Below are 27,233 nucleotides of genomic sequence, written 5' to 3'. Positions count from 1 at the left end.
TGCTATGCATGTTTTTGGAATGTGTGGAGGAAACCGGAATGCCCGGAGAAAACCCATGCACGCTACTAGTGCTAATCTGAGCTAACCCTACTTTACACACTTTTTGGTTTTGACGCGATAGTGCGTCCATGTAATACAGTGGTCCGAAACTGTAAGATGATGGATCTTCACACAGCCAAGTCATAGGTGGGAAAATTCAAAATTCAGCAAACTTCTGACTTCAGAATGCTCATAGACATCTTTTCATAAATAGTTGGGTACCAGTAGCTAGCAAAATATGTATTTAGCTGCTTAATTTCACACGTATAGGCTCCAGCACGCCCCACGACCCATATGAAGATAAGCGGATCACAAAATAGGTGGATGGATGGAATTTCACACGTGATGGATGGACAGGCAACTATTTTTATGCATGCAATTTAAGTAGGTTGTCCATAATAGCCACATGGAATACACTGGAATTAGTACTAAACTGATGATGATAATAATAATAATGAGGTAGTCCTTAGTCCTTGTGGACTCGAGGGGTATTTAAATCAGAGTTAATCTAAGTTGGCTGCCTTTCATGTGCCTTAAATCGAATCATGTGCAATTTGATTTCCAGCTGAGACCACGCAGCATATGGTGAGATTATCTTTTAAAGCTCAATTTATTAAACACATATGAGAGATCCAGCTGCTGTTGCCTGTGTTAATCTTGGCAACTGCTTAACTGTACAATTTGAAATTGAAAAAAGAAATTATTGTTCATCGCAGTGTCAGAGCCATGCCACTATCTGCACAACAAAGTTTGGCGGCAATATTTTTTTAAAACAAATTGATTCACCTTTTTAATTTGGTTTTCTCATAATATAGTCAAAGGTTGCATTCAAATGTAAACAAATAACGCATTGATTGACAATAAATGTTTGTACAGGTGTACACTCTGCTCTGGTTATTTTAATTCCCTCAGAGAGCAGATCAAAAAGATGTGTGTGGGTGGGGGGGGGGGGGTTGTCATGGGTGACGAAGTTGGGGTGATTCCATTCGTTGTCCTTCAGAGGGTTAAATCATCTGGGTAGACACATCCGTCTTATCCTTCTTTTTTTGGAGCCACGACTGTCTGTCAATCAGAGCCTTCAGCTACTGTTACTGGATCAAGTATCACGGAAGGACATGACACCAGAGAGGATGATGAATGTCAGTACATTTTTTACATTTCGAAGAGGAGCCACATGTTTTGGTCACTTAATTATGAGAAGTGGACCTTGTATCAATGTACAGTTGTGTGCATGTGTCCGGCGGCTGTGAAAAATAAAGAGGACGGTGAGTGGAGGGAAGTCATGTGAGTGAGAGATAAGGACAAAGTTTAGGTTTAAATTCATCCATTTTTTTAAACACTAAATGTTTTACGTTTCAGCAACATTTTAGCTAATATGGCCTTTTTGGATGAACATTGCAGATTTATTAAGAAAAGAAGGATTTAATTAGGCCTGCGCTTTGTAATTTCACTTTGTACAGCTGAGGAATTTCTATGCCCCTTATTAAATTGTTTTGAATTCATGTTTCCAGCAGGGGCAGTTTGCTGACACGTTGAAATCTTAAACTTGTGGAATGCTTTATATTTTTGTGCGACTAAACACTCATTATGGCTTTAGTCTTAATCAGTCTTAATCTTGTGATAAGCAACAGTAAAACCACAGGAATGTCGGTGTTATCCTTAAAAGTCCATTTTTCTCTGATGACTGAAGCCTTGCATGTATCTTATATTTCGTCCGAGAATAGCTATAACGTTACTCATCTTTTATGCCTTGATGAAATTACTTGATCCACAAGTTTGACAAATATTAATTTTAAACTGCAATGGTGCAAGAAAGAGAATAAAACATTTCCTCCACCCATATGCCTCTTTTAAATTAATATTTTATCATATGGTATAGGTGGCTCTGTGTGTGTAAAACAAAGGGAGTGAGAGAAAATGAAAGAAGACAGAAATAGCTGAGCGTGTGTAGGCATGACGCTGACCACCGGCATGCATATGAAAAAGCAGCCACCACTCCACAGGCCAACGGACAGTTGAAAGATACTCTACAGCGTTGCTCTCAGCAGGCCAAATGCAAGTCTGCTGTCCCTCCCCAACCTCTGCTATTCTAGGCACCGTGCTGGCTTTCACTCAGCAACCACATGCAAAGAGCCAAAGATGGAACAACAGGAAAAATTGTAGCTTTTACAAATATGCATTGTTGCGTGTTGTTTTTGTCAGCATGACTTTTTAAAAAAATTATGTCAAGGTTTGTTTTGATCACCTTTTGGTGCTTAGTTAGTTTATTACTTTGTAGACAGTGTTGGGCAAGTTACTTCCAAAATGTAAAATATGTCATATTCCTAGTTACTTCCATTTGAAAGTAATATTTTTCTTTACATTATTACAATTATGTTGAGTAATAAGTTACTTTTTTACTTTTAGATTATTTTTTCTTCAAATAGATGATTAATTAATTTAATAAAGCTTTTGACATTTTAAAAGGAAACATTTTGAACCATAGCTGGTAAAGTTCTAACTCGTACTGAGGATCTTTAACTATAGGTGTATAATGTTAAATGGTTGGACTCCACGCTAGGAGATCACTGCCTTTAAATAATATTTATATCGATGACAATATGTATTTGTAAAAATAGGAATATTGGAACTCATTTTTGGTCCAATGAATAAATAATCCAAAACTGCAAAACATAAATAAAATTGTCAGCCAACTCATATGTACACAAATGAGAAATATATATTTATACAGCCAATATGTGTTACAATTATCAATAAGGCGATTTAAAAATATGTATTTTTCAGTAGAATTGATAATAGATCAAACAAATAATAGTGATAGCTAGATGAAGCATCATTGATAATAAGGCTTAGCCAGGCATGTCCACTATCTGATCCTCGAGAGCCGCAGTGTGGTGTATTCATACCAAGAGTAAATTACACATAAGTAGACTTTACTCACTCAGTGGCGTCCGAAGGCGATTGATTGCACTGGATTGCACTGAAGGGTATTACAGTCCAGGGAGGAGGCTGTGCACAAATGCACATTATACACACCACACTTTTCAGATGTATATTCCCTTGAAATTCTGAAAAACATTTAGAATGTTTATTGCATTTCACAATTATATGCCACTTTATGTTGGTCTGTCACATAAAATCTCAAAAAATATACTCAAGTGTGTGACTGTGTGGTCAGAAAACGTGAAAGAGTTCGACAGGTATGAATACTTTTTCTGAGCAGGGTACCAGCAGGGAATGTTCCAAATGTATTATTTGAGTGCCCCCTGTTGGTGGAGTTACATATTGGTGGGTGTCAGGCTCCACCAGTCCACAGTCTTCATCTGCAGCATCATATAATTCATTCATTCATTCATCTTTCGAACCGCTTCATCCCCACTAGGGTCGCGGGGGTGCTGGAGCCTATCCCAGCTGTCTTCGGGCAGTAGGCGGGGGACACCCCGAATTGGTAGCCAGCCAATCGCAGGGCACACAGAGACGAACAACCATGCACACCCTCACTCACACCTCGGGACAATTTAGAGTGATCAATCAGCCTGCCATGCATGTTTTTGGAATGTGGGAGGAAACCGGAGTACCCGGAGAAAACCCACGCAGGCCCGGGGAGAACATGCAAACTCCACACAGGGAGGCCGGAGCTGGAATTGAACCCGGTACCTCTGCACTGTGAAGTCGACGTGCTAACCACTGGACTCCCGGGCCGCCCCTTAAGAATTCACTAAAATACAAAAAACAATTAGTTGCAGCCTGTGTTCTCTCCTTTAACTGAATTGCACATTGGACAAAACTGGTTTATACAAGGAAATTTATGGATGAGTAACAAATACAAGAAAAAGAATGTGTTTGTGTCCAAATGGCGATTTAAGTGGTTGATAAGACAAAGGATAAAAATCTTTACCCAACTGTACTTCGTGCATATGCATCATTTGCACACTTTCCTACAATTCCCCAGAATATTAACTCTTCATTTCTGACACCTTTCCACTCTACAGTATTCTGAGTCTGCTTCAGCAACCAGCCTCCACTTGATTCTGCAGTTCACTTTCTCCTCATTCCCTCATCAACCCTCAAACATTTTTAAAGGTCCCTTCTCTCTTTGTCCCTGTTGTTCGGTAATTACTATTAAAGTTATTCAGTACCACTGTGTTCAATCCACCCAAAGCAGGTTTTTGTTTGTCCCCGTTTGTAATGTTTGGGTTGGTAGCCTGCTAATCTTCTTGGCAGACTGTACTATTGGACTTTTAATCATTTAACTATTTAAATGTAATCTGTACTTTGCATCTGCCCAGTTATCGTGCCATTTTGATCAATTCCATTGCTATTCCATGACTTGCATGCATGACACCATGGCGATACATGTGGTTAACGCATCTCCTTCACAGTCAAAGAGGTTCTGGGTTTTAATCTCCACTGGAGCGTCTCTGTGTGGAGTTTACATATTCTCCATGTGCTTGGGTTCTTTCTGTGAATTTGGGCTTCCTCCACATTCTCAAAGCATCCAAGTTAGATTAATTGAAGACTCTAAATTCCCAAATGGATGTGGATGTGTGTGGGTGAATGGTTATTTGTGCACATGTACGGCCTCTGCCCAATTCAGGGTGTGCCGTACCAGTTGCTGGCCAGTTGCTGGCCAGTTGCTTGTAAATTATTATAATTACATAAGTAACACATTCAAATCCGTTTTGTCTTTGGTTTTATTGCAACACGCGCTAAAACAAAAGCAACCAGGCATAGTGGCTTTGTTTCATGAATTTTTCAAGCACCGAGTGCTTGCGGGTGAGCAACACTTAGGTCAAACAAGTGGAGGCCCATTGACTGGACTTTGCCTTTTTATTCCTCTTAGCAATGCTAAATTTGACCGGTTCTGTCCTTTTTGTGCCACAAAACCAAAAGAACAAGACATGAAACAGACGCTGAAGTTGTTTAGCCTGTCAGTGAAATGGCTGCATCATGCACTGTGTTGAAATCATACACAGGAAACAACATGGCTTTGGACTGATGTGTGTCAAAGCGTGAGATGCGATGATGCCTGTGTCGATGCTCCTTTTCTTTGTTAAATGCAATGGGTTTTTGCATGAAAGAAAATCTTTGGCTAAAATAGGTGCTTTGATTTATTTCAGGGTCATATGAGCAATTGAGGGCGGCCCGGTAGTCCAGTGGTTAGCACGTCGGCTTCACAGTGCAGAGGTACCGGGTTCAATTCCAGCTCCGGCCTCCCTGTGTGGAGTTTGCATGTTCTCCCCGGGCCTGCGTGGGTTTTCTCCGGGTGCTCCGGTTTCCTCCCACATTCCAAAAACATGCATGGCAGGCTGATTGGACGCTCTAAATTGTCCCTAGGTGTGAGTGTGGGCGTGAATGGTTGTTCGTCTCTGTGTGCCCTGCGATTGGCTGGCAACTGATTCAGGGTGTCCCCGCCTACTGCCCGAAGACGGCTGGGATAGGCTCCAGCACCCCCCGCGACCCTAGTGAGGATCAAGCGGTTCGGAAAATGGATGGATGGATGGATGAGCAATTGAACAGATGTGTGTGGGATGATCAATTACAGTGTTGACATTATCTACTTGCCTGCTGACTTTGACCCAATGGGAACAAGGCCACTACTGTTTATCACCACATCTTTGCCTGCAGGACATACCCAGAGCTACTCGCCCGTTCTTTTCTCCCCTCAGCAGTTGGATTTCACAAGGGTTTTTGTTTTCTGCTGGCAGAATGCAGGTTGTGGGCAAAGGAACAATACTGTGTTCAAAGTGCTTGGTGGGAAATGGCACGTAGCGTACATCATTACATAAAAGAACTTCACACAACATTACATCAGTCAGTCATTTCTATTCAATGATAAAGTGCTTTGGGCATGTGAAACATATACAGCATTGGTATAACCATTACTTAATAAAGTTACATATCTTGTTTGCTTTCATTTTATGAAAAAGCTCAGAAACAGGAAAATTAATATTCAGCCAGCCCCTCTGTTCTGTGAAAGCTATTTATAACTCCTAAATAAACCTCACTGAGGACGACTGAAATGTCCACATTTCCAAGGTTGATTCCAGAATGAGCTAGAGAGTCAGTGTCCTTTGAAGAGAACGTGAGAGGAGCAAATTCCCAAAGGTAAGTCTATTATTTAGTATTTCTATATATTGAACGTCAAATTCATAATGGTAATGTTTCAAGATTGTTTATAACACTTTTAAGTACAGTATATACACACAAAAATAAAATGGTAACAACTTTTTTTTTCCTTACTAAGGGAGTAATTATGATTTCATATGCAAGCTGTATTGTTAGCTGGATTTGTGCAACGTGGTTAGTTTATATCATCACAACTTTTGTTGTGAACTTTGGACAGGGTCCTTTGTCACGTGATCATAAAATCAAGAGACAGCTCAGTGTATCTTCCATCAACGGGTGACAAATAAATAATTTCAATCATACCTTTACCGATATGAGGTGTGAGTTTGGATTTGAACAATTCTCCAATGACATAAAAGCATCTGTTGCCACGGGAAAAAAAATAATAATGATACAGTAATGATGACGAACCGCACTGTTTTGGTAAAGCGGAACTTTGTACTTACTGCACTTTAAACCGCACGGACTGTTTTGTTCGGTGCACTATAGAGCTAGACCGACCATTTCCAACTCGGCTTCTCTCTCTTCAGCAACTAAATCCACAGTAATGTAGATATCTGTTTTGTATCGGGGGGGAAAAGATGCCATGTATTGAAATATCGAGTGTCATTATGCTGCGTGTTCATAACAGTGTTATAGTCTTGTTGTATAACCTCGGTTAGCAACTTTGTTTTGGTCGTTGACTGAACTGAACGAAGCTAACAGCAACTGATTGTGGCTAATAACACAGTGCATTTTCCTCCCTTTGTTTATTTTTACTACAAAGTAAAGATATTGTTGCTGATAGACAGACGGATTGTTCAGTCTTCGTCGAGCTGCTGTCTACAAAGCAACATGCTCCCTACTGAGTGTTTAGATTCAGCTTTATATTTGTTATACTGATTATGCTGCAAGTGTGTGACTTACTCCTTGTCCCGTTTATTATTTATTGACGTCTGTGCATTTTTTAACTATTACAACTACAACACAATGATGTGTCAAAAGTGAGGTTAGAAATTGAATGCACTAATGCATTTTGCCAATGTTAATTGCAAATACTGTGGTTATGTCGCTGTTTATTATGGTTGTAACAGCTAACAACGGTGATTTTACATGTATTTTGCTTCACATTATAAAAATCATATTTGCAACAAATTTGATGTCAACTCTTCCCACCCCAAAATTAGTAACCTAAAGATCTTCTTTCTGCACAGGCTTTCAGGATGGCCCAAGCAGACAACAAAGCCCTGATTTTGGGAGCCTTGGCTGGAGTCGCTGGCATTGGCTTGGCCGTGGCATGTTACCAGGGCTACAAGATGAAACGAAGAGCCTCATTGCCAGTGCACTACCTGTGCACTAATAATGAACTTGCAACTGGCATGACGTTAATGAATAGTCCCGGTCTACACGGGAACCAGATTGAGGTATTGGACCGTCTCGAGGCCCTACTTCAATGTGTGTCAGAGTTAAAAGATGAGATGAAGGCATTGAAGAATACCTTGCCAATGCGGCATGGTCAAGTTGGCGTAGACCTGAGGGCAGGCGATAGGTCAGATGCACATCGAGCCGCTCCTCTCCACAGGACCACACCAACACGGAGAAAAAGGTCTGGAAGCAGCATCGCTGGGGCCACAACGGGGGGGCGAAGTTCTGAAGAAGCGGAAAGTGAGGGCGGGTGAGTAATAACATATTTGGCATACATGATTTTTTTTAGTACGCATTGACTTTGTCCAAAGCTTAAAACAGAATTGTCCAAAAACCTTATGAGTGGTGTGTCCTAATACATTTGCCCATTTAGTAAACTTGCGGTTTTAGCATAATAAAACAGCATTACATACTATCCTGCTATTTGCAGGGAATAGGGACTGAGCCCTGCCACAAATGGTGAGAATTCACGACTAATTGACACCCATCTAAAATGTTACAAATTGTTTACATTTTAAAGCATAAATATACAGCTAAGGTTGTAAGCAAGGCATACATACACAGCTTCAGTTCTTCTCTCAACTTAATTTCAAAACTGTAAAGAGGAGATGTTTAAATTACGTTATGATCAAATCACCTCAAATAAATCTGAAAAATGTAACCAAGTGGATTTTGATTTGAATGAAACCTTTTTGTACTTATCGATAGTGACGACACAAAACAAAATCTCAAATTTTAGGTCAATTGGAGCATGGGGTTTGGAGCTGTAGCCCAACAAATTTTAATTAGTTAGGAAAAAAGGGGCACGGACGCCTTCCTCTGAACCCTTGTATCGCAGCATCAGTTTTCACAAACATGTGTTGTTGGAAAATGATTTTGACCTCGAATTTGACCCAGTGTATCACGTGACCTTAACAAAAATTTTCATGAAATGTAATCTCTTTCGTGTCTTCTAAAACATCAAAGTTTCAGAAATGTTTTTTTGTTTGTTTGTTTCGCAGCAATGAGGAGTCAAAGCATCCATACCCTCAGATTTGCCGTGAATATTCAGTGATCATGACAATGATTTCTTGATTTTCCATTTTATACTGGTCTCGTTATTTTTACACATCCACACAATTACTGGATGTTCTTTGTGTCTTATTGTTTTTATAGTTTACGGTTACGGTTAAGTAACCCACATGACAATTAGGAATGTCAACATTGGATTATTTTAAATTAGTGGATGCCCATTTAATAATTATTTGAATGATGGCAACATTAATTAACCCCCGGAAAAGATACATTTCCATTATTTGAGGAAGAATAGGTACTTAATCCAAACAAATCAGAAGCCAAATAGCACTTCACAGCAGATTTTCTCCACCCATCAAAGTTCTATTATATAGTTCAAGTTTGACAGGTCTTAGGCTAGGCATAGCGCTCGTAGTAAATTTCCTCAATGTCATTCTGACACACATATATGCACACTCCGTTGTTTACAGAGTTGGATTTGGCCAACCTGTTAGACTGCACACACTCAGATGTCATTGGCTCACAACAGGGGCATTGGGAAACTGTAAGCAGCCTCTCATAAGTTTATTCCATCTCTCTGACAACAACCGGCTTGTAACTTGTGTCATAAAGAAGAATATTCCGTACTTTCCTTGATATCCACCAGCAGTTTTGGTGTTAATTAACGTGTGGAAGAAATCTATCTTGCTTAACTTCTAGCTTGTAGAGTCTAACTTACAGTCATGTAGATGGTATTTGTTTTTGATTCTTGTTCAAACAGCAGGCTAATGAAGGACCACAAGCCCATTCGCCAATCTTTATCAACAGCCAAATGCCTTGAACTCATGCCCACCCTGTGTTACATAAACAAATTTTCCTTTTTTTAACAGACACCCACTTGAATATCTTTTAAATCACACCTCACGGCTTGAGTCGTGGTGATTGAGTCAAGGGTTTGAGGTCTTTTGTTGTCAGTCAGACAGTTTTCCTCGGATGTTCCTTTGACTGCTTAACCTTAACCTGTGCTGCCTTGTTGAGGAGGAACTATTATGTAAGAAGTGCCAACAGGACATAACATACCTGTTGGTGTCACTGAATCTTAAATCACAGTCGCTCTGCTACTCCCAACCCTTTACTGTCCTCACGCTATGATTTGTCTTTCATGCTGCGGAACATTTGTACTACAACAACACAAACAGAAATTAAATATCCGGTTCAGCCGGTGATGTTCCAATCTAGATGATTACACCGATTACTATAAGTAACAGTAAATTGAGTTGCAAACACTTAAAGTTCTTCAATGACCTTTTGCTCACGAGCAAAATAAGTGGGTCAGTCTTTTATCCTGATGTTTTACCCCACGCAGTTGTCTGAGTAAAGGCGTTTAGTCTCTTTTCGCCATGTTGCACTCAAGCATTTATGGATGCAGCACATGCCCAGGTTATTACACTTTAAAAAAACAAAAATCCCATCCTGCACGTACCTTCTTTTAATTAAAGAGTTTGTCCAACTGCTCTGTTATCTTTGAGCCAAAGGTGTGTGGGTGAATGGGAATGATAAAGGGATAAAATTCCACCCCTTTAGGGATAATGCTGCTTTCCCACCATCGGAGCCGGTTGCACAATTTTTCCTTGCATCCATTCAATTCAGCTCAGATGGCATATGCATGACTTTTTTTGATTTTTATAAATGTTAGAACATGGTCGTTACTGTTGTAAAGTTATAGTTCTTGCATATGTGAGCACAGCTTCTTGTTTGCAAGCTTCCTCTCTGGCTCTTGGGGAAAAAAAGAAAACAACATTCAACTTGTCGGTGTGCCAAGCTGTCAGGGGCTTCATTGAAAGGTGTCTTGTAGAAACTTGTAATTTAGAACCGTATCCGCCGCATTCATTCACGTCATGCGACTTGCTCAAGGACATTACAGCTCTTTCCTTTTTTGAAAATACATTCAGGACATTTGAGAACTGTTGATTTAAGCATAAAAGTATTGTTAAGTGTTAGGCAAGTCTGTTCAACATGCTTAAGTTTTAAATAAAGCAGTTGCAATTGCTTGGTTATTTTGTGTAAATTCCATCATGGTAATTGTAAATTTCCCCAGTGTGGGACAAATAAAGGATATCTTAATATTTCCTCTGTTGCTATTTTACAATATAAAACAATTGACTTCGGACCCATCGACTGGAGAGATCTATGACTGTAGGAGACTGTATTAAAGGTTGAGTAAGTATTTAATCTGCCATTTTCCTTTTCCGCAAGTGTGCTTGATTTTCAACATTAGCTTCTGCCTCCTTCTGTCTTGGGAAGGTTTACAATGCCTAAACACACATACTAGTGGAATTGAAATGACAGTAAATTGTAAATCATGCTCAGTTACTGGTACTGTTTGATGTCCGTGAGAAAGAGTGATGTTTTCTTTTTGTACCCGTGAGAGGAGTTATACTAAACACTCAATGATGTTATCAGCTATGTAGTTCTAGCAGCTGATCTGTTGGAAAGTAGACCCTGACGAATCTGTCAACGATTGTTCCAGATGAAAGGCTGTCATTGGCGCTCTCAGTGGCTACACTCTGAATAAGGGAGGCTGCATGCGCCGATGTAGACATGGTAACTCGGGGTTTGTTTTTGTACAGAACAACCAAGGAGACTTGCTAAGCTCTATTGAAAGCTCGCCATGCCCCTTGGGTTCGCTGTACTGGGTAGCTCTTCTAATGAGCACATTTCCTGTGGGCAAACAAGCATCAATGCTCTCAATAACTTTGGAGCACATTGTTAGTTTGATAATACCAAAAGTAAATTCCAGCCATAAATCAGTCAGCACCCTCATCGTTTTTACACTCCTTTAGCGCAATTCATTTTACGGTATCATTTCAGTTGTACAGGTGTCAGGCATCGGGGTTTTTTTTTTTTTGTTGAACATTGAAATAACCAGGAATATATTATTGAGATTTAATGGCATAAATTAGATAAAGCAATTACAGGTTAAAGAGGCTATCTCACATGCTCCCAGTCTGGATTTAAAGTCATTCAATAAGATAAATTCTGTGAATTTCCAGCACCCTTCCAGACTTAGTCCAGCCATTTCTTTTTTAAATACGGGCTATGGACCGGCCATGACTGAGGTCACTGGCTGGGAAACCTTCTCACACCATCTGCATGAAATACAGCAGCATGTGCCTCATCAATGATATACTTTATTTTACACTTCAAAATTTCAATGCTTAAATTCAGCCCCTCTGCCACTATGATTTTCATCTTTAGTTTTTTATGTAGTGTCTGGGATGGGGGGGTGGGTACTAAGTCTCGTATTGAGCCGATCCTGGCATTATTTCAAGGTATCGAGTAATTGCAACAGCGATGATACCAGTCATCGATACCACGCTGCCCACTTGTGGCCGTTTTAATATCAGGAACTAAATGTCATGCATGGTCAATAGAACACATTTTTAAGTGAACTCGACCCATGTCACTCCTCTGTACAGATAGAGTTGACAACTCTTACTTGGATCGGCCAGTGGTCAAAAGTAGTATCAAACATCCTTACTTATTATGCAACAACAGTCAACATGCATGCACTCACCAAGTCATAAATACCTTAGTTACAACCAGTTACTTTGCAGATATACAAATGTCAAACATTTTCTGAGATTCATTGGCTTCTCGCCATATTTTTAGACCAGTTAATAACTAAATATATTGTAGTAATATGCAGTAGGTTACAGTGAATAGTTAACTTTTGTCGTCAGCACACCATTGTGACTTTATTGATGTCATTTGACTTGGTTAATTATGGTGCACATTTGTGGAGCTGAAATGTCCTCATATTACGCCTGTAATCATTGCAATAAGGGTGGAGGTGTGTGTTGCGGGTGGAGTTGGGATAGAGCCTGCGGCGCAAGGCACCTGTTGGGTCACTGATGTTTGTGTCTGCAGCCCGCTCTGACACGCTACTCTGGAACCGTGGCCTGTAGCCCAAAATATTCCCCTAACCACCACTGACGCACACAGAGCTTAATAGCTGGTCCAATTTTTTTTTCCAACTTTGTGTCTCTTTCATGTCTAGATCTACTATTGTGAAAGAATTGCACCCGACTACTGCTTTCTAGGTGTCAACTTAAAGTGTTAGTCTATACTCACAGTAGTTCAAAGGTTCTATAAAGCATCTAATGCAAATATTGCGTGTCTCACTCTGACAAATAAGCCGCTCTGTCTTTGTGCAAAATCCCACAGGTACAGACCTCCGGACGATGATGTCACGCATTTCACAATGCACTGTGCCAAACTTAAACAACGCCACTTTGGCAGTTTCCAAAACATTTCTCGACTTTACGTAAATCCACATGACAATGGGAGACAACTGTTGTGAACCAGGGTGCCACAGAAAGAGAGGAAAAAAGTAGGGATGAGCATTCTGCAGGGTACTCAAAAGAAGAGCCAAGTAAATGGGATCCTTCTCATAGTGGCGATTTTCGCCTGTGTAGCGATCACTTCATATCAGGTGATTCAATTACTGAATCAATGAATTGTGTCGATGTAACTTGATTGAATAGTTATTGACTGCTAAATGACAGCGAAAGACATGATCCTGGTGTCTCCGGCACCGCCCACTTCCCTGTCTGGCTTGTTTAATTAAAAAAAAAAAAAAAAGAGGAAAAATATCCTATTTGGCCGGCGCTTTGCCGACTAAACTGCCACCTGCCCGCGGTGCTCCACATTCACCATTCGCCCACCCCTGGCTCTGAGACAGCATTATACAGTACTTATTTCAAAGATTAAGCCTTGCAAGTCGCACATAAACGTGTAACCTTCCAAGCCTTTCTACAGTATGATCACAAGGACGCACTACTGGAGCGAGAGGCAAGCTTAATCAGATTGTAGCTCTCCGAGTTTTCAAGATCTCGAACATTCTCCCTATATGCCGTCATGATCCTTGTGAAAAGCACTGAATCTGTAATATCCACCCTTTCCAGCTTTCACATGTATCTAATGCGGTTGCTGTTTATCAAACCTGCGCCATCTGCTTGAAAGGAAGAAGCATGTACGACTAAACTACCAGTGTGTTTACTAGCACACAAGTAATTTCCATATTATGGCTGCCATATTTAGTCTGCTTTTCTGAAAACAAAATTCCTGTTTTGTTCTGTTTTTTGGGACGGCGTTAATCCAAGTTACAAACTTAGTCACTGCAGGCGGTGACAGCGAATTGACGGTATTCGGTCTCTTCATTGGTATTTTAGGTATATAACTGCACTGACTGACTCGGATGAAGATGAACAAAGTGATGATGAACGCTTGGATGAAAGGCGTGGGACAACAGACAAGTTAACTTGCTTGCTTGAGAGGATTGACTCTTTGCATCAGGGCACAGAGGCTGACAAAAGAGAAAGCCTACACATCCTAACAAGTCAACGAGAGGAGGTTGGTTGAATTAGTCAGAAACGGCATTCTGATCCAGTTTTGGGTGTTTTCATTCATGTCATGGTCCTATGTTTCTAGTTTGGACATAACTCAACGTTTCTTTGGCGTCTGATCAGAGCATATTGCGACGTTCATGACATCAGCGACACGCTTGAAGAAAAGAAGAATCATGCAGAAACTGGTAATCCTGTTACACTCTGTATGCTGTCCACTCCGCGTACTGCATACTGCCACCTACTGTACAGGAATCATAAAGCATCTCCTCTCTCTGTCTCCCTATACATATATATCTATATATATAGATAGATAGATATATATAGTCCATCCATCCATTTTCCAATCCACTTTGTCCTCACAAGGGTCGCGGAGGCGTGCTGGAGCCTATCCCAGCTGTCTTTGGGCAGTAGGCGGGGGACAGCCTGAATCGGTTACCATCCAATCGCAGGGCACGCAGAGACAAACAACCATCCGCGCTCACACTCACACCTAGGGACAATTTAGAGTGTTCAATCAGCCTGCCAATGTGGGAGGAAACTGGAGTACCCAGAGAAAAGCCACGCAGGCACGGGTAGAACATGCAACCTCCACACAGGAAGGCCAGAGCTGGAATCGAACCCGGTACCTCTGCACTGTGAGGTCGAAGCGCTAACCACTCGAATATCGGGCTACCCGGTAATCCTGTTTTGTCTCGCTGAAATGTATACAGAACATTCTGTCTTCGAGGTAATGTGTTCCGAAATGTGGCTGGTGATGGTACCCTTCCTTAGTGACACAACTAAAATAATAATAAATAAAATGGACATGAATTTGACACTTGTGGAAAGTTACATAGACAAAAGAAGCACTGTTCAACCACCCATATCGCACAATCCAGACTTCACTACAAATCCTCTAATTGGCACGAACTGTAAAGAAAGGTGATTGCACACCGACTTTACACCTTGTTAACATTCTGCAAGCTTACTATTGTATTTGGCACTGAAAAACAATATTTACAACACATCCAACTAAAACATTTAATTCAGAAAGAAAAACATGTCACACACCAACCGCCCCTGCCACTGACAGATTTCCCCTGGAACAAATGCATTCTTCAAAGAGAAGTAAAACCATCTCGTTAGGTTTCCTAACACCTTCCAAAAACCTATCTTAAGTTAATTAAATACTGTAGTATCTTGTCCTAATGTACACTACCGCCCCCCTGAAGTCATCTGGGATTGGCTCCAGCACACCAAATGAAGTGGTGTGCAAACTCAATGGCCACATTATCATAATTTTCTTTTGTCTTTTTTTTTTCTCTGATAGGAAAGAAGGTTGGTGAGGAAGCGGTTGCCCTGAACCCAAGATGTGCTGAAAGTCACCAGTGGTATGTTCAATTTCTTTATTTCTTCCTGTTGTGTTCTCTTCTCTGTTCTCAAAGCTGTTACACCTTCCACAAATAAATGAACATATGAAAGAACAAAGAAATGTGCGAACGTCAACTCACACAAGACACAGCTTGTGTTGAATCATACAAGGTAAGAGTTTTCAAAGAAAGCATGAATGAAGAGAGCACATGTACTCTCCCTAGTGAGGTTCTCAGGGGGGTAATGCTCTTTTGATTGGCACGCCAGCCCAGAGCACCGACTCCTGGTTCAAGCAATGCAAATAACTGCACGCATACTTAGACAGGTAATTGGCCAGATTTTCCAAAAAGGGAGGCATGATTCAAATGTTTGTGTCCCTCTCACTTTCAGTTCACCCAATTACACAACTGAGAGTATATTCAGTTTGGGGAATGTAAACAGCTTAACTTTGCCGGGATAAACTGACATTTATCCAGGCGTCTCTTGGTGAAGTGATGAACTGCTGTCATTTATTTTTGCTGCACTTCTTCAACCTTACATATTCAAATCTATGGATTTGTGTTGCTTGAACCTATTTCAGTTCTGACCGTTGTGCCTGTGGAGCTGCCGCGTCATTGATTTCAGATTCTCTTGTTAATGTTGCATTGTATGCATTGTTGTAACCATTTGCTATTGTGTGATTCCGCACACCTGGACACACAGACAAAAAGAATAATTTCTTTCTCGGTATGCCTTCCCGGTTGCTTGTGAAATCCCCATGCTTTTAATCTGTCTGGCAAAATGGGCCCGATGGCATCAGAAATCCTGTTGCTGTTTGTGCAACCCACTTTGGTACATTCCTCATCTGAAGTGATGCTCATGTCAAAACTTGACTACTGATCATACGCAGAATCAACAGTCGCAATGGAGGAGATCCACTGACAGCTCTAGAGTTAAAATAAATATTAAACTTGACACACATATTAAAAAACAAAATCGTGCACCTTCCCGCTCTAATTCCATTTCCTGAAATCTGGTATGGCTTTTAGTATATTTTAACCAAGGTGAACTGTTTGCTGTTGTTCGTTGAAATGCAATACATTTCTAGTCATTGCATCCAAAAATAAGTACAGTATAATTTTCATTACTTTATCCCAGTTATCCTCTGGTGCTATTGAAAGCGTCTTATTTGTTCATTCCAATTTGAATGCTTAATTTGCTATTGGAGGAAAACACCTAAACTGGCTCCAGTCATGCTATGATTAACATTAGGTCTCTCATGTGCTTCAACACTTAAGGAATATAACACAGTGTTTGTTTGGTTAATTAAAAGAAACCGCTTTTCCAAAGCTTAATTTTTAATCCTACTTCCACTTAATGGAATACTGAGCAAAAACGGGGTGTAAAATCAGCGGTGACAAAGTACATTGCAAAGAATAAAGGCAGGGACTTGGAATTGTACCAGGCAGTGTCACAGGGACGTTTATGTCTGAGTTAACTGTTTACAAAGTGCTGTGATACCGTGAGAAAACCTGTCACCATTTTTCCGATGTGCCGCCCAGTCTGTAACAATTTGGCAGATGTTGTTTCGAAGAGCTGCTTTGTCAATTAAAACTACTACGGAACATTCTTTGCCCTCCTGGTAGGTGGGTTGCAATCTGTTTTTCAACTCTGGATGGATCTTCCAATTCAACCCTTAAACGAAAAGGAGATTCATTTCACTTTTTTTTTTTTTTGCAGCCCAAATTTCAAACTTGTCAACACAACACCTTACCAAATAAGTTATTTTTTGTGATTATATGAAAAAACAAAGGCTTACTTCCCTCACAATCTCAATGCTACATGTCAAACAAGCCTTCTTTATCTGGATGCTATCCAAAAGTTTCCTTTGAAACGTCATTCAGTAAATCCAGTTGGGCTAACAAACCGTTTCCTGAAAACCAGTTGTACATGTCTTTTTTGTGTCCAATTGCTGTCTGTGATCTATAAATATATGCAGCTAAATTGTTCCATTCACAAAATAATTACCCATTCACTGAAGTGACTATGTTTTATTCTTTTTTTTAGAAGTACATGTTTCGAAATTAGGGCCCAGTGTTGGACCTGAAAAAAATTGACTTTATACCACATCAAAATAATAGCTCTGTTTATTATTCACTGTAAATAAGAAAACAAAGAGTCTAGACTCGGGATGCCCCAATGACATTATTTTGTGTCTGCGTCCGAGTGAGCTGATTTTGAGGATCTGAGCTTTTGAAAATGAAAAAAAGATAACCAATAATGAAATAATAATACATACAAGCAGACACCCTGAAATGCAGATGAGAATAAACGTTTCCATGAAGTTAAGTGCCTCACATGGACAGCGGGGGAGAGCGCTGCTTCGTGACTCGCTGCTGAGCAAAGAGAAACACGTACAGACTACCTTTGTCCAATCGAAGTTATATCTCTTTTGTAGTAGTGGCTCACTAGTAAACGTGTTAAATTAAAAAAGCTGAATATTATGAACGGCATGCACCAGAGTTGGCTGGAGGAGCTGTTACTTCGCCTTTAAATGACACAACTTGAAAAGCAGCAGCTCCGGGCTATAGAACGTACCTATTACCAAAACCCACGTTAACACAATTTTAAAGAATGACAGTCCCGTCACTTGGAATAAATTAAAGCCGGAGGCTTGTACAGTGAAACTCCTCTACAACAAACTCATGTTTGTAGCAAGAAATTTTTCACAACAGGGGGTTTTCACTGCAGCAAATTTGATCTCAGATGTAAACACACACACAAACACACACACACACGCACACACACACACACACACACACACGCACACACACGCACACACACACAAACGTATGTGCACTCTTTATTTTTATTCCAATAGTGCATAGGTATGAGCATACACTTATTTGACACTTCATGTAGTCAGTGTAGAAAGAAAAAAAGGGAAAGAAATTGCGAAATTTACGATCAGCATTCACTTTCACTTACATCAATTTCTTGGATAATGTCTTTTATTTTGCTTCCTACGTCTTTCATTTTGATCACTTTGACCCTCTCTTCCAGCGTCAGAGTTCTTGTTTCTATGCTTGACATCCAAAGGTCAGTTTTGTAGCCATTTTAGCAATGCAACGTTCTTGCTGCGTCTGAAACTAACAATAACAAATACTTCCTGGACTACTGCGCATGTGTAAACCAGTGTGGTGGTTGCTGTTGCCGTTTCCGAACAAAGCAGTAGAGGTCGCTGTTGGATTAGACTTCGTTGCAGTGAATCTCGTCGCGAGGCAAGAGCAGAGAAAAATATTTCGTATAACGCAACAGGGTTTTTTTTCGTTGTATGGGGGGGCAGGAAAGTGGGAATGGTGTTAATGCATGAAGATTTTTTCACACTAGGGGGTATTTTCGACCATGTAGGTTTCGTTGTAGAGGAGTTTCACTGTACGCCAAGCTCAAGTTGGATCCTTTCCCTCATCTCAATTAGCAGACGGAGTGATTAGTTCAAACAGTAGCCCACTGCCAAAACGTGCACTGTTAAATAAATCACCTTGCACATCCCAGTACACAGTCACAGACTCCCAACTACCATCAGCACCGCCATGGTACATAAAAGGTGTTTATGTGACTCTGTGGAGTTTGACCGAGTACCAGCAGGATTAAAGAAGCCTTGCGGTGAAATCGGATCCCTCCATTCTTCTCCAAACCCGCAGTGTCATTCTCTCAAACAGATTCCAAAATGCCTCCACTAGCCTGATAGTCCACGTCAGGGGATTCATTATTGAAGATAAGGGTAAAGGTGAACACTCATACAGCTCAAGCTTGCTGATGCTGTTGATTAAAAAGTTTTTTAAAAATGATTGAATTTTGAGTAACATATGAAAACTTGCTTGGAAAATATGTATAAGAAAGAAATATATAAGAAATATAAGAAAATAAAGTATAGTTTTGTAGAGTGTTTTCTCATTTCCATTAGCTGATGATGAAATGCCAAATGTAGTCACGGGCAAAGCTGTTGGCCACAACACTAGGTTGACCAGAGATTTTAAAAATTACCGTACATTTAATCCAGTGGTAGAGTAACTCTAAGAATGATCCCTTTCAGGTATGCCGTTATGTGTGGAATTATGGCTGAATATGACACCGTGCAGAACAAGATCAAGAATGGCTACATTTTCAAGGTAAGTTGACAAAGTCATTTCCCTCTTGTTACCTTACATTGAAATGTTTGTGAATTAAGTATGTGCAGTTTCGTGTGTGTGTGTGTGTGTGTGTGTGTGTGTGTGTGTGTGTGTGTGTGTGTGTGTGTGTGTGTGTGTGTGTGTGCGTGTGTGTGTGTGTGCGTGCGTGCGTGCGTGCGTGCGTGCGTGCGTGCGTGCGTGCGTGCGTGCGTGCGTGCGTGCGTGTGTGTGTGTGTGTGTGTGTGTGTGTGTGTGTGCGTGTGTGTGTGTGTGTGTAAAATGGCGCGAATGGAAAAGAAGGAGGGCGGGCGTTCGAGAGGCTGAATTGGGTGGCTGCCTTCCACGATCGTGTGTGTGCGAGATGTTTGCGGAATAGTTGTAGGTTGTTGAAGCAGGACAGATCAGGTCAGACCAGAGGGTGATGGAAGTAGCAGCTGTGACATGAATCAACAACCAAAATATTCACCCCGTCTGTCTGGTTTGCTTCTGCCTCAGGATCATCTGGATAAAGCCATTGAGCTGAAGCCTCAAGACCCCCTGTCCTACTACCTGCTGGGCCGCTGGTGCTATGCTGTGTGTGACACTCGCTATCTCTTACATCTCTCCCTACATCCACGGGCGCTTCCGTCTTGAAAGCCGACCCGACTTCTCATCTCCCTTTGCAAACACGGCCACCGTTTCCCCTTAATCAGCCTGTGTTTGGGTTTTCCTCACCGTTTGTTTTCCCCGTGAGGATGTTCAGGAGAAGGATACAGGACACCGGCCTTTGTTAGTTTTCAATCAGATTGTAAACTAGAACATATTTTCATGCAACTTCTGGTCAACATTGTGCCACACATTTATGTTGATACAGCTCTGGATAGTTTTCACAGTGTCTGGTGAGCCAGTCCTTGAGCTACTAGCGGTTTATTTGGGGCATTGCATGACTCATATATTTTTGTGGTTATTTTTCTCGAGTTGCTCCAGTCAAAATATCAGATGAGCTGTCAGGAAGGAAATAAGTTATTAGGGAGTCAACAACAGTCACGTTTATTAATCACGCCAGGAGTCAGGAGCAGTGCGCTAACACCTGATGTTTTCACAATCGGAGTTTTATTGGCTCTCTGTCCCGTTTGCATGTCCCACAATGATCTAGTGTTTGAGAGATTCTGCGATGACGCCATGGCAATTCTATACCTGCAATTAGCCGGTGCAGATTAATGGGGTGAAGCAGACTTCTAGCCAGATATAGTCTGGCAGAAAAGTGAAATGAATGAAAGAAAAAAATGATGGGTTCGAGTGTGTAAACCACTCGTGGTCATGGAAAATCAAAATACTCCCAAAGCCTCTTTTGCACTGAGCTTTTTAAATTTTTGTTTTTACTCACTGTTACTTAGAGATATCAGCTCAAAAAACAGCAAATTCACTGAATGTACTATGTCTTGTCCAGGGAAGCCAAGACAACAAGTATTGTAAAAAATGATGAGATTTATTTGAAAAATCAAGGGCGCCTTCTCTACCCCCCCGCCCCCGCATCTTGCGCTCTTGTTTTATCTTGTTGGGAGTTGGTGAAGGTCAGCACAATCAGCATTTTGAGCAGCTACACGGAATGCACACTAGAGCATGAGCAGGCAACTTTGCTAATCCTCAAAATAACTGGTCAGCATTCAAAGATACAAACAGTTACTTATATTTTTGCCCTGTTAGATGTCAAATTCCCATTATAACGATACACACAATTTAAAATCCCATCGGCTGTCGTTAATCATGCAGTGTACAGGTGGAAACAGAAAGCGATTGGCAGTTGATTACCTGTCGTACAATGCTGAAATAGTTTTTTTTCCCCTTTTTGAAAATTTGAAATTTGGTTGACCGCGACAATGCTCGAGGACAGTCAAAGGCGAGTTTTCCACCAAGCTTTCCCAAAGTCTAGACCAGGGGTCTCAAACCCCCGGTCCTGGAGGGCCACTTTCCTGCATCTTTTCCGTCTCTCCCTGTTGCAACACACCTGATTCAAATGATTGTATGGCATTTACTTTGCCGCTTAGATTAACTGCAATGCATAGACTAAAAATATCACATTGCCGTTTGACCTTTAGCTGTTTGAGGTTTTGGCAAGAGATAAGCGACTCTTTATGGATGTTTGTAGAGTAGGATGATGTAACACAGCAGGAAATAAGTACTCTATGCAATCAACTCGAAAATCTGACGATACATTGATAATAGCCACCTTTAAGCGTAGCACGTTTTAGTCAAGAAATAGGATGAATTTTCCTAACGTCTGGTGTCCCTTTTGCAGGTAGCCCAGTTGTCTTGGCTAGAGAGGAAAGTTGCTGCTGCATTATTTGGAGAACCTCCCAGTGCCACAGTTGAAGACGCACTGAAGAATTTTCTGAAGGTTCTGTTTTTCTCCATTCTTACAAATTAGAACCAACCCCAATTTAGATATATGAGCTGTCTGCAATGGCTGACAGGAACTGCTTAGCTACTTGGGCCGTATGGTACACCCCCAAAAAAAAAAAAAAAAAAAAAAAAAAAAGGGAAAACAGACTCACTGTTAAAGAAGACACGTTCTTGTGTCCCATTTTGACAAACGCTCAATTTCAAGTTCCTCCCAAATCTCTCCCGTGCCAAGTTCTCAGAGGCCAAACCCTCTGTGTTTAGAGAGGCTTAGTGTGTGTTCTCACAATTTTGATTGTTTATATAGTAGAGACATGAATTTTGCTTCTGGCTAATATAACTGTGCGTGCTTCTTGTGTATCTTTACCTTACCTTACCTTACTCAATTTCTTGCTCCTTGTTATAACTTGTAGCCCATGACATGGAAGCAAAGCTGCCAAAAAGGCTTTTGTGTTTAGAGAGCAACTGCAAACATCACCAGAAATGAACCTATTTCTCTCTGAAAGCTAACCTTAACATTTTTCTCTGTTGTAGGTTGAAGATATCCATCCGAGATATTCCAAACTCAACTATGTATTTCTTGCTAAGGTCTGTTATCGTATAGATTCCTTTTGATGGTATTTTGAAAGCCTAAATTTCAAGTGTGAAGTAAACTTGGCGAACCATATTTTGAGTAATACTTAGAGCTAAAACTATTTCAAGCATACTTTCTTTTTTTTTTTTTTTTTAAATGCAACCCACCCTGGTTCATAGTTAGATCCATAGCAATGCGCTTAACAACCCAAAAGGCTTTTGTCGGGCAATTTGCGGCAAGTGACATCATTTACAAACGCCGAGTCGCCAGTCAGCCATTGTACTGCAATTGTTGATTGTCCCGTTAACTGCTCTTTGCCATTGTTATTCAGCGAAATGCCTCGGCACTGTGTGGCGATGCACTGTTTACATTCAGGCAAACAGTTGTTGGAGTGGCCAAAACAAAAGAATAGGGCACGTAAATGGACCATAAATTGGAAACAAATTGAATCCAGTTTTGGTTCTCCCAAAGCAAATGCATATCACGAATATGATATGAATTTGGGTCTTGTATTTAAATCTCTTTAGTGTGCAGTGGTACCTCATGATTGAATCGCCAATGTATTTGTTGATATCCTATATTTGGAATTTCGGGCTCCCTGTAAAGGTCTCTCCTTGTCCTTCTCTGTGACAGTGCTACAGAGACATTGGTATCAGGAAGAAGGCAAGGGAGATGTGTGAAGCTGCCGGATCCATGCAGTCTGTTTCAAAAGAGGTAGGAAACGCCACATGAAAAACAAAAAGCAGGAACTGTACTAACTGATACTGTGTCCAATCAAGTACTTTTTTCTTGACCTGGGATGGTACTGGAAAAAAAGTAGCTTACCAAATATTCAAAGAAAAACAAATTTACTTGTTCGAAATCTGACATAATGGCAAAAATAAAAACACATGCTAATGTTATTTTAGCTTGTTGTGCTATAGCTCTGGAAAAGGGACACTGGATTATTTTGATATGAAGTGATGTTCAAATCATGAAATGACTGTATTTCATTGCACTAACTTAATAGGATGAAGACGCACAGAAAGAGCTTGACCTTCTCTGCCCGCAACTTGGAATGTTAGACCCCAAAGACGAATTGGACCTGTAGCGTGTGCAGTGAGTACACTGAAACTCTCTCAGCGAGAGGCAAGTTGTTGAGTTCCATCATCACTGGGAGCCATTTGGCTGAGCGAGTCAATGTTGACTTGAAGATAAACACGATAATCTGCAGGAAAAAAGTCAGTTTTTTTTGTAATGGTTGGTATGGCTGGACCCCCGATGTCCTGCCCATTGTCCTCACTATAACTGAGAGACTGGTTCCTTCAGACTTGGTGTCAATGGGAAAGCGAGCCTTGTTGTTGGACTTGTTACGACTGCCTGTTCCGTCCTGTTTGTCAACAACATCAACAAGAAAAGCAGCTCAGAGAATGGCATACCCAACACAGTCAGTGACCACTTGTCCTGTTCTTGTTGATAAGTGGCTCTATTTTTCTGCACCCACCTTGTTCTACCTATCTGAGAAAATTAGAACCAATATGCAATGATCACACACAGTTTTTGTTGTTTTTTTATTTTTTTAACAGTACTACCTATTGATTGGCATTGTTCACTCTGGCACCTGTTCACAGTTAAAGGGGTGACATTTGTCATTGGCGCTTATGCCAAAGGCACACCTCCTGCGTCTATAATGGCATTTAGTTCCTCACTCTACCACTTGTAACCATAGTACATCAGAAACCTGCCTTAATACAAGTCATCACTGTAGTCCAGCATATGGCCATATTTTACCAAAGATTATACTTGGAGCACTTACAAAATACTCAAGTGCTCAGTCTCACATACACTAAAAGTACAAATGAAATAGAAACACTAAAATACTTAATTTTGTCTTACAACACACTGGAACAGAAGAACATGCACAGACAAAAAAAACAAAAAAAACACCCACTACGCTCAGCCTCATGGTGAGTTGTAATTTTAATCATTTGTTTGTATTTATTACTATGTGAGCGTGTTAATTTGTCTTCAGGCGAAACCAACACGTGGTGCAAAAAAACCCAAAACCCTCAATTATTGATTAATCAACTTCAATTCGACTTTTACCACATCATAATCGAAGACAGAAAATCCTTCGTCGCCCCTAGAACAGCGGTGTGTAGACTTTTCACATCCACTTTATACTTTAGAAAAGACATAAATCAATGCTTAAAATATATAAATAATATATTTAGATTTGAATTAAGCATGGGCTGATATTATTTAACAGTATGATGACCTTGACCAAAACTGTTGTGGTATCAAGCTGTTAAAATGATAGTTCTGATTTTTTTTTTTTAAATGATTTGAATATTTTTTTTTTAAATTAATACATATAAAATATTTGGTGCAGAAGAATGTACCAGTTTAATTTGCTAAATAGTTGTGAGCCTACAATGATTGGTAGGCTATTCTCTGGCGGTGTGTCACAGAGCTTGTCGCCAACACCACGTGGTCAACGATGTCGGGATAAGACACACTCGGCCAAGCGTTCTCCATTGAAACACCAGCCTTGGGCAGCTTGTATGGCTCGTTACCTTCACACAGAATAACTTTCTGCTGATATCGCAGTTCTAGATCAGCTGGCAAGTCATCAAAATACTTTAAAAATGCCATAACACCACAATCAGATTATCGATGTTCACAGCTGTGTGCGTGTGTGTCCTTGCAGCGTGAGTGGAACCACCCCAAATGGCTGCGGTAGGCCTCCCAGGATGCCTTGCTCTGAGCTGTGTGTATACTGTGTATACGTATATACTATAACTTGAATCTCGTCCCCCCCCTCCCCCTAACTGCTCTCTGCTCACTGGGGAGGAAAAACAAAAGTTTAAGGGAGATAATTAAGTTGAAAGAGGCAGCTCATTAAAATCATTTCATTCCCTGCTGCAATGTCCCCCTCAGAAAGAAAAGAAGAGCTCATTACAGGGTGAGAGACAGTATTTGTGGTTTTTGAAACTTGACTTTTTAAAACCGCGGTCAACTGTCAAACCGGTAATTGGTTTGAATGGCTCAAATGTTTTACAAAGCGGTTCACTAAAAAACGAGGTGTTTCAATATAGAGACTGATCGTGTGCATTTGCAGATTTATTGTTAAAATCAGAGATGGTCGCGTCAGTAATTTTGCCAGTTTGTCATTTGCCAGCGGCCAGGCCACCCACCCATCATTAATTCAATCCAAATGTGCAATCATCACTCCGTTATTGTCTGTGATGGACTGCAAAAGGGCTCTTGGTACTGACCCGGTTAGTGACGATTCTCGTGACGGACAAAAACCCAATTTTGTTGGCTGTTGTCAAAGTTTCCCGTCATTTGTCAGTCGCCAGCAAACTGGGAATCCATCGGTGACACGCTGATGGGCCTTCCGTCAGTACCGTGAAGCATGTTTTACCAGGTGAGCGAAACAATAGAAAGCGGAAGTTATACCAGTGAGACACACACACACACACACACACACACACCATCATACATACATACATATACATATATGTATATATACATGAGTGTCAACATGTCAGTACTGATGGAAGGCCCGCCTCTGGTTAAAGTGCAACAGAACTCCAGTTAAATCCTGTTTTGTTGTTTATTTAGTTCATTCAGACACAAGCGGTAATTTACAAGGTCAAGGCAGTTAAAATAGAGCCATTTAGTCATAGTTGTGTCTCGATTGCAGAAATATTGGATGTGTGACATAAATGAATAAATGTAATTTTTGGGTGAGTGTAATAAATTTGAGGGTTGGGAATTTGATTGTTTTGTTTGTTTTGACTGTTTTATCCATTCCTAATTGCTTTAACACATGTACTCTAAATGGAGACCTGACATGTATTTATTTTATTCATGTTTGTTTTATGTATTTAAAATCATTTTAAATCTGCTTTTGTGAGAAAGAAAATTATACATATAATGTCGCTTTACACAAGTATGCTTATTCTGGCAAGGTAATGTTGCATGAACGCATGTGATTTTGTTCTATTGAGCGCCAAAGCAATTCTGATATGTGGTAAGATTATAAGGCTGCGGATACATTGCATGGAGGCGTATACTGTACCCCCCATAGACTTGTGTGAACTGGATCATCGAATCATAGAATCTGTGATTAAATCTGAAAAACCAACTGCAATATTTCAGTCCTTTTATAAGCTTCTATTGGATTTTGTTTAAATGTGTAATTTTTTTTAAATCATAAACCTATTTTTTAAGGTATGTACTGTTTGTGCCAGGAAACTATTGACATTTTTCCAATATCTGATTCAACCAAATGGCCTGCAAGTTCAGTCATGTTTCAGCATTTTTGGTAATGCTTGAACTACCTTTACCTCCTTGATTAATTTAAATGAGATGTAGGTTACGCCTACTGATAATATTGTCTGCCTCTTCCTCCTGCACACATCACTGAATAGGGCTGCAGAATTCTATGAAATGTGTTGTCAGACTGCTTTGAGTACAGTCTGTCTGGGTGCCTCTTATCTTGATCTTGGTACATGCAGGCCTTCAGGAATGAACCTTTGGTTGCACAAGAGCACGTCATATTTTACCAGTGTTCTGTCTTCCTCAAGCTCAAATTCATGAAGAAGGAAGAGGTGATTGATTCTTTTAATTATTTGAAATCACCTCCACTTTCATGTTGGCTTTGTGTTTTGAGTAGCCTCTCACACGACATGATTGCACTTTACTTTCTTTTCTCCACCCTCCAAAACATTGGTGGAATCCCCTGTTTGTTGTCTGTCTTCTGTCTCGGGCGATTTACTGGCAGACTTTTAATGAGGATACGACTTGAGCAGATAC

The 27,233-nt window shown here is 40.5% G+C and overlaps 1 protein-coding gene across 3 annotated transcripts; it reads left to right on the top strand.

Moving 5' to 3' along the window:
* The first annotated feature begins 6,077 nt into the window (after positions 1 to 6,077).
* On the top strand, positions 6,078 to 26,562 carry rmdn2 (regulator of microtubule dynamics 2). Of its 3 annotated transcripts, none has more exons than XM_086121323.1 (11): positions 6,078 to 6,147; positions 7,362 to 7,822; positions 13,800 to 13,980; positions 14,059 to 14,161; positions 15,286 to 15,346; positions 19,402 to 19,477; positions 19,973 to 20,050; positions 21,756 to 21,854; positions 22,391 to 22,444; positions 23,064 to 23,144; positions 23,440 to 26,562. In XM_086121323.1, exons 2-11 carry the CDS (start codon positions 7,371 to 7,373, stop codon positions 23,518 to 23,520), a joined length of 1,266 nt encoding a protein of 421 aa, XP_085977449.1. In that variant the 5' UTR covers positions 6,078 to 6,147; positions 7,362 to 7,370; the 3' UTR covers positions 23,521 to 26,562. The 3 variants fall into 3 exon arrangements, with proteins under 3 accessions (XP_085977449.1, XP_085977448.1, XP_085977447.1); XM_086121322.1 differs by lacking the exon at positions 6,078 to 6,147 and adding an exon at positions 6,637 to 6,717; XM_086121321.1 differs by lacking the exon at positions 6,078 to 6,147 and adding an exon at positions 6,644 to 6,712.
* The last annotated feature ends 671 nt before the right edge of the window (positions 26,563 to 27,233 follow it).

This window comes from Hippocampus guttulatus, chromosome 10 (assembly GCF_054856545.1).
Source record: "Hippocampus guttulatus isolate MCC_2025c chromosome 10, RoL_Hgut_1.0, whole genome shotgun sequence".
Taxonomy (NCBI): domain Eukaryota; kingdom Metazoa; phylum Chordata; class Actinopteri; order Syngnathiformes; family Syngnathidae; genus Hippocampus; species Hippocampus guttulatus.
Note: the sequence above shows the minus strand (reverse complement) of the source record. Positions and strands in the feature narration are given on the sequence as shown.

Coding starts and splice junctions, on each gene's coding strand:
- rmdn2 (XM_086121323.1), top strand. CDS start 7,371: ATGGCCCAAGCAGACAACAAAGCCCTGATTTTGGGAGCCTTGGCTGGA. Junction 13,981..14,058: donor TAACAAGTCAACGAGAGGAG/GTTGGTTGAATT, acceptor CTATGTTTCTAG/TTTGGACATAACTCAACGTT. Junction 23,145..23,439: donor TGCAGTCTGTTTCAAAAGAG/GTAGGAAACGCC, acceptor CTAACTTAATAG/GATGAAGACGCACAGAAAGA.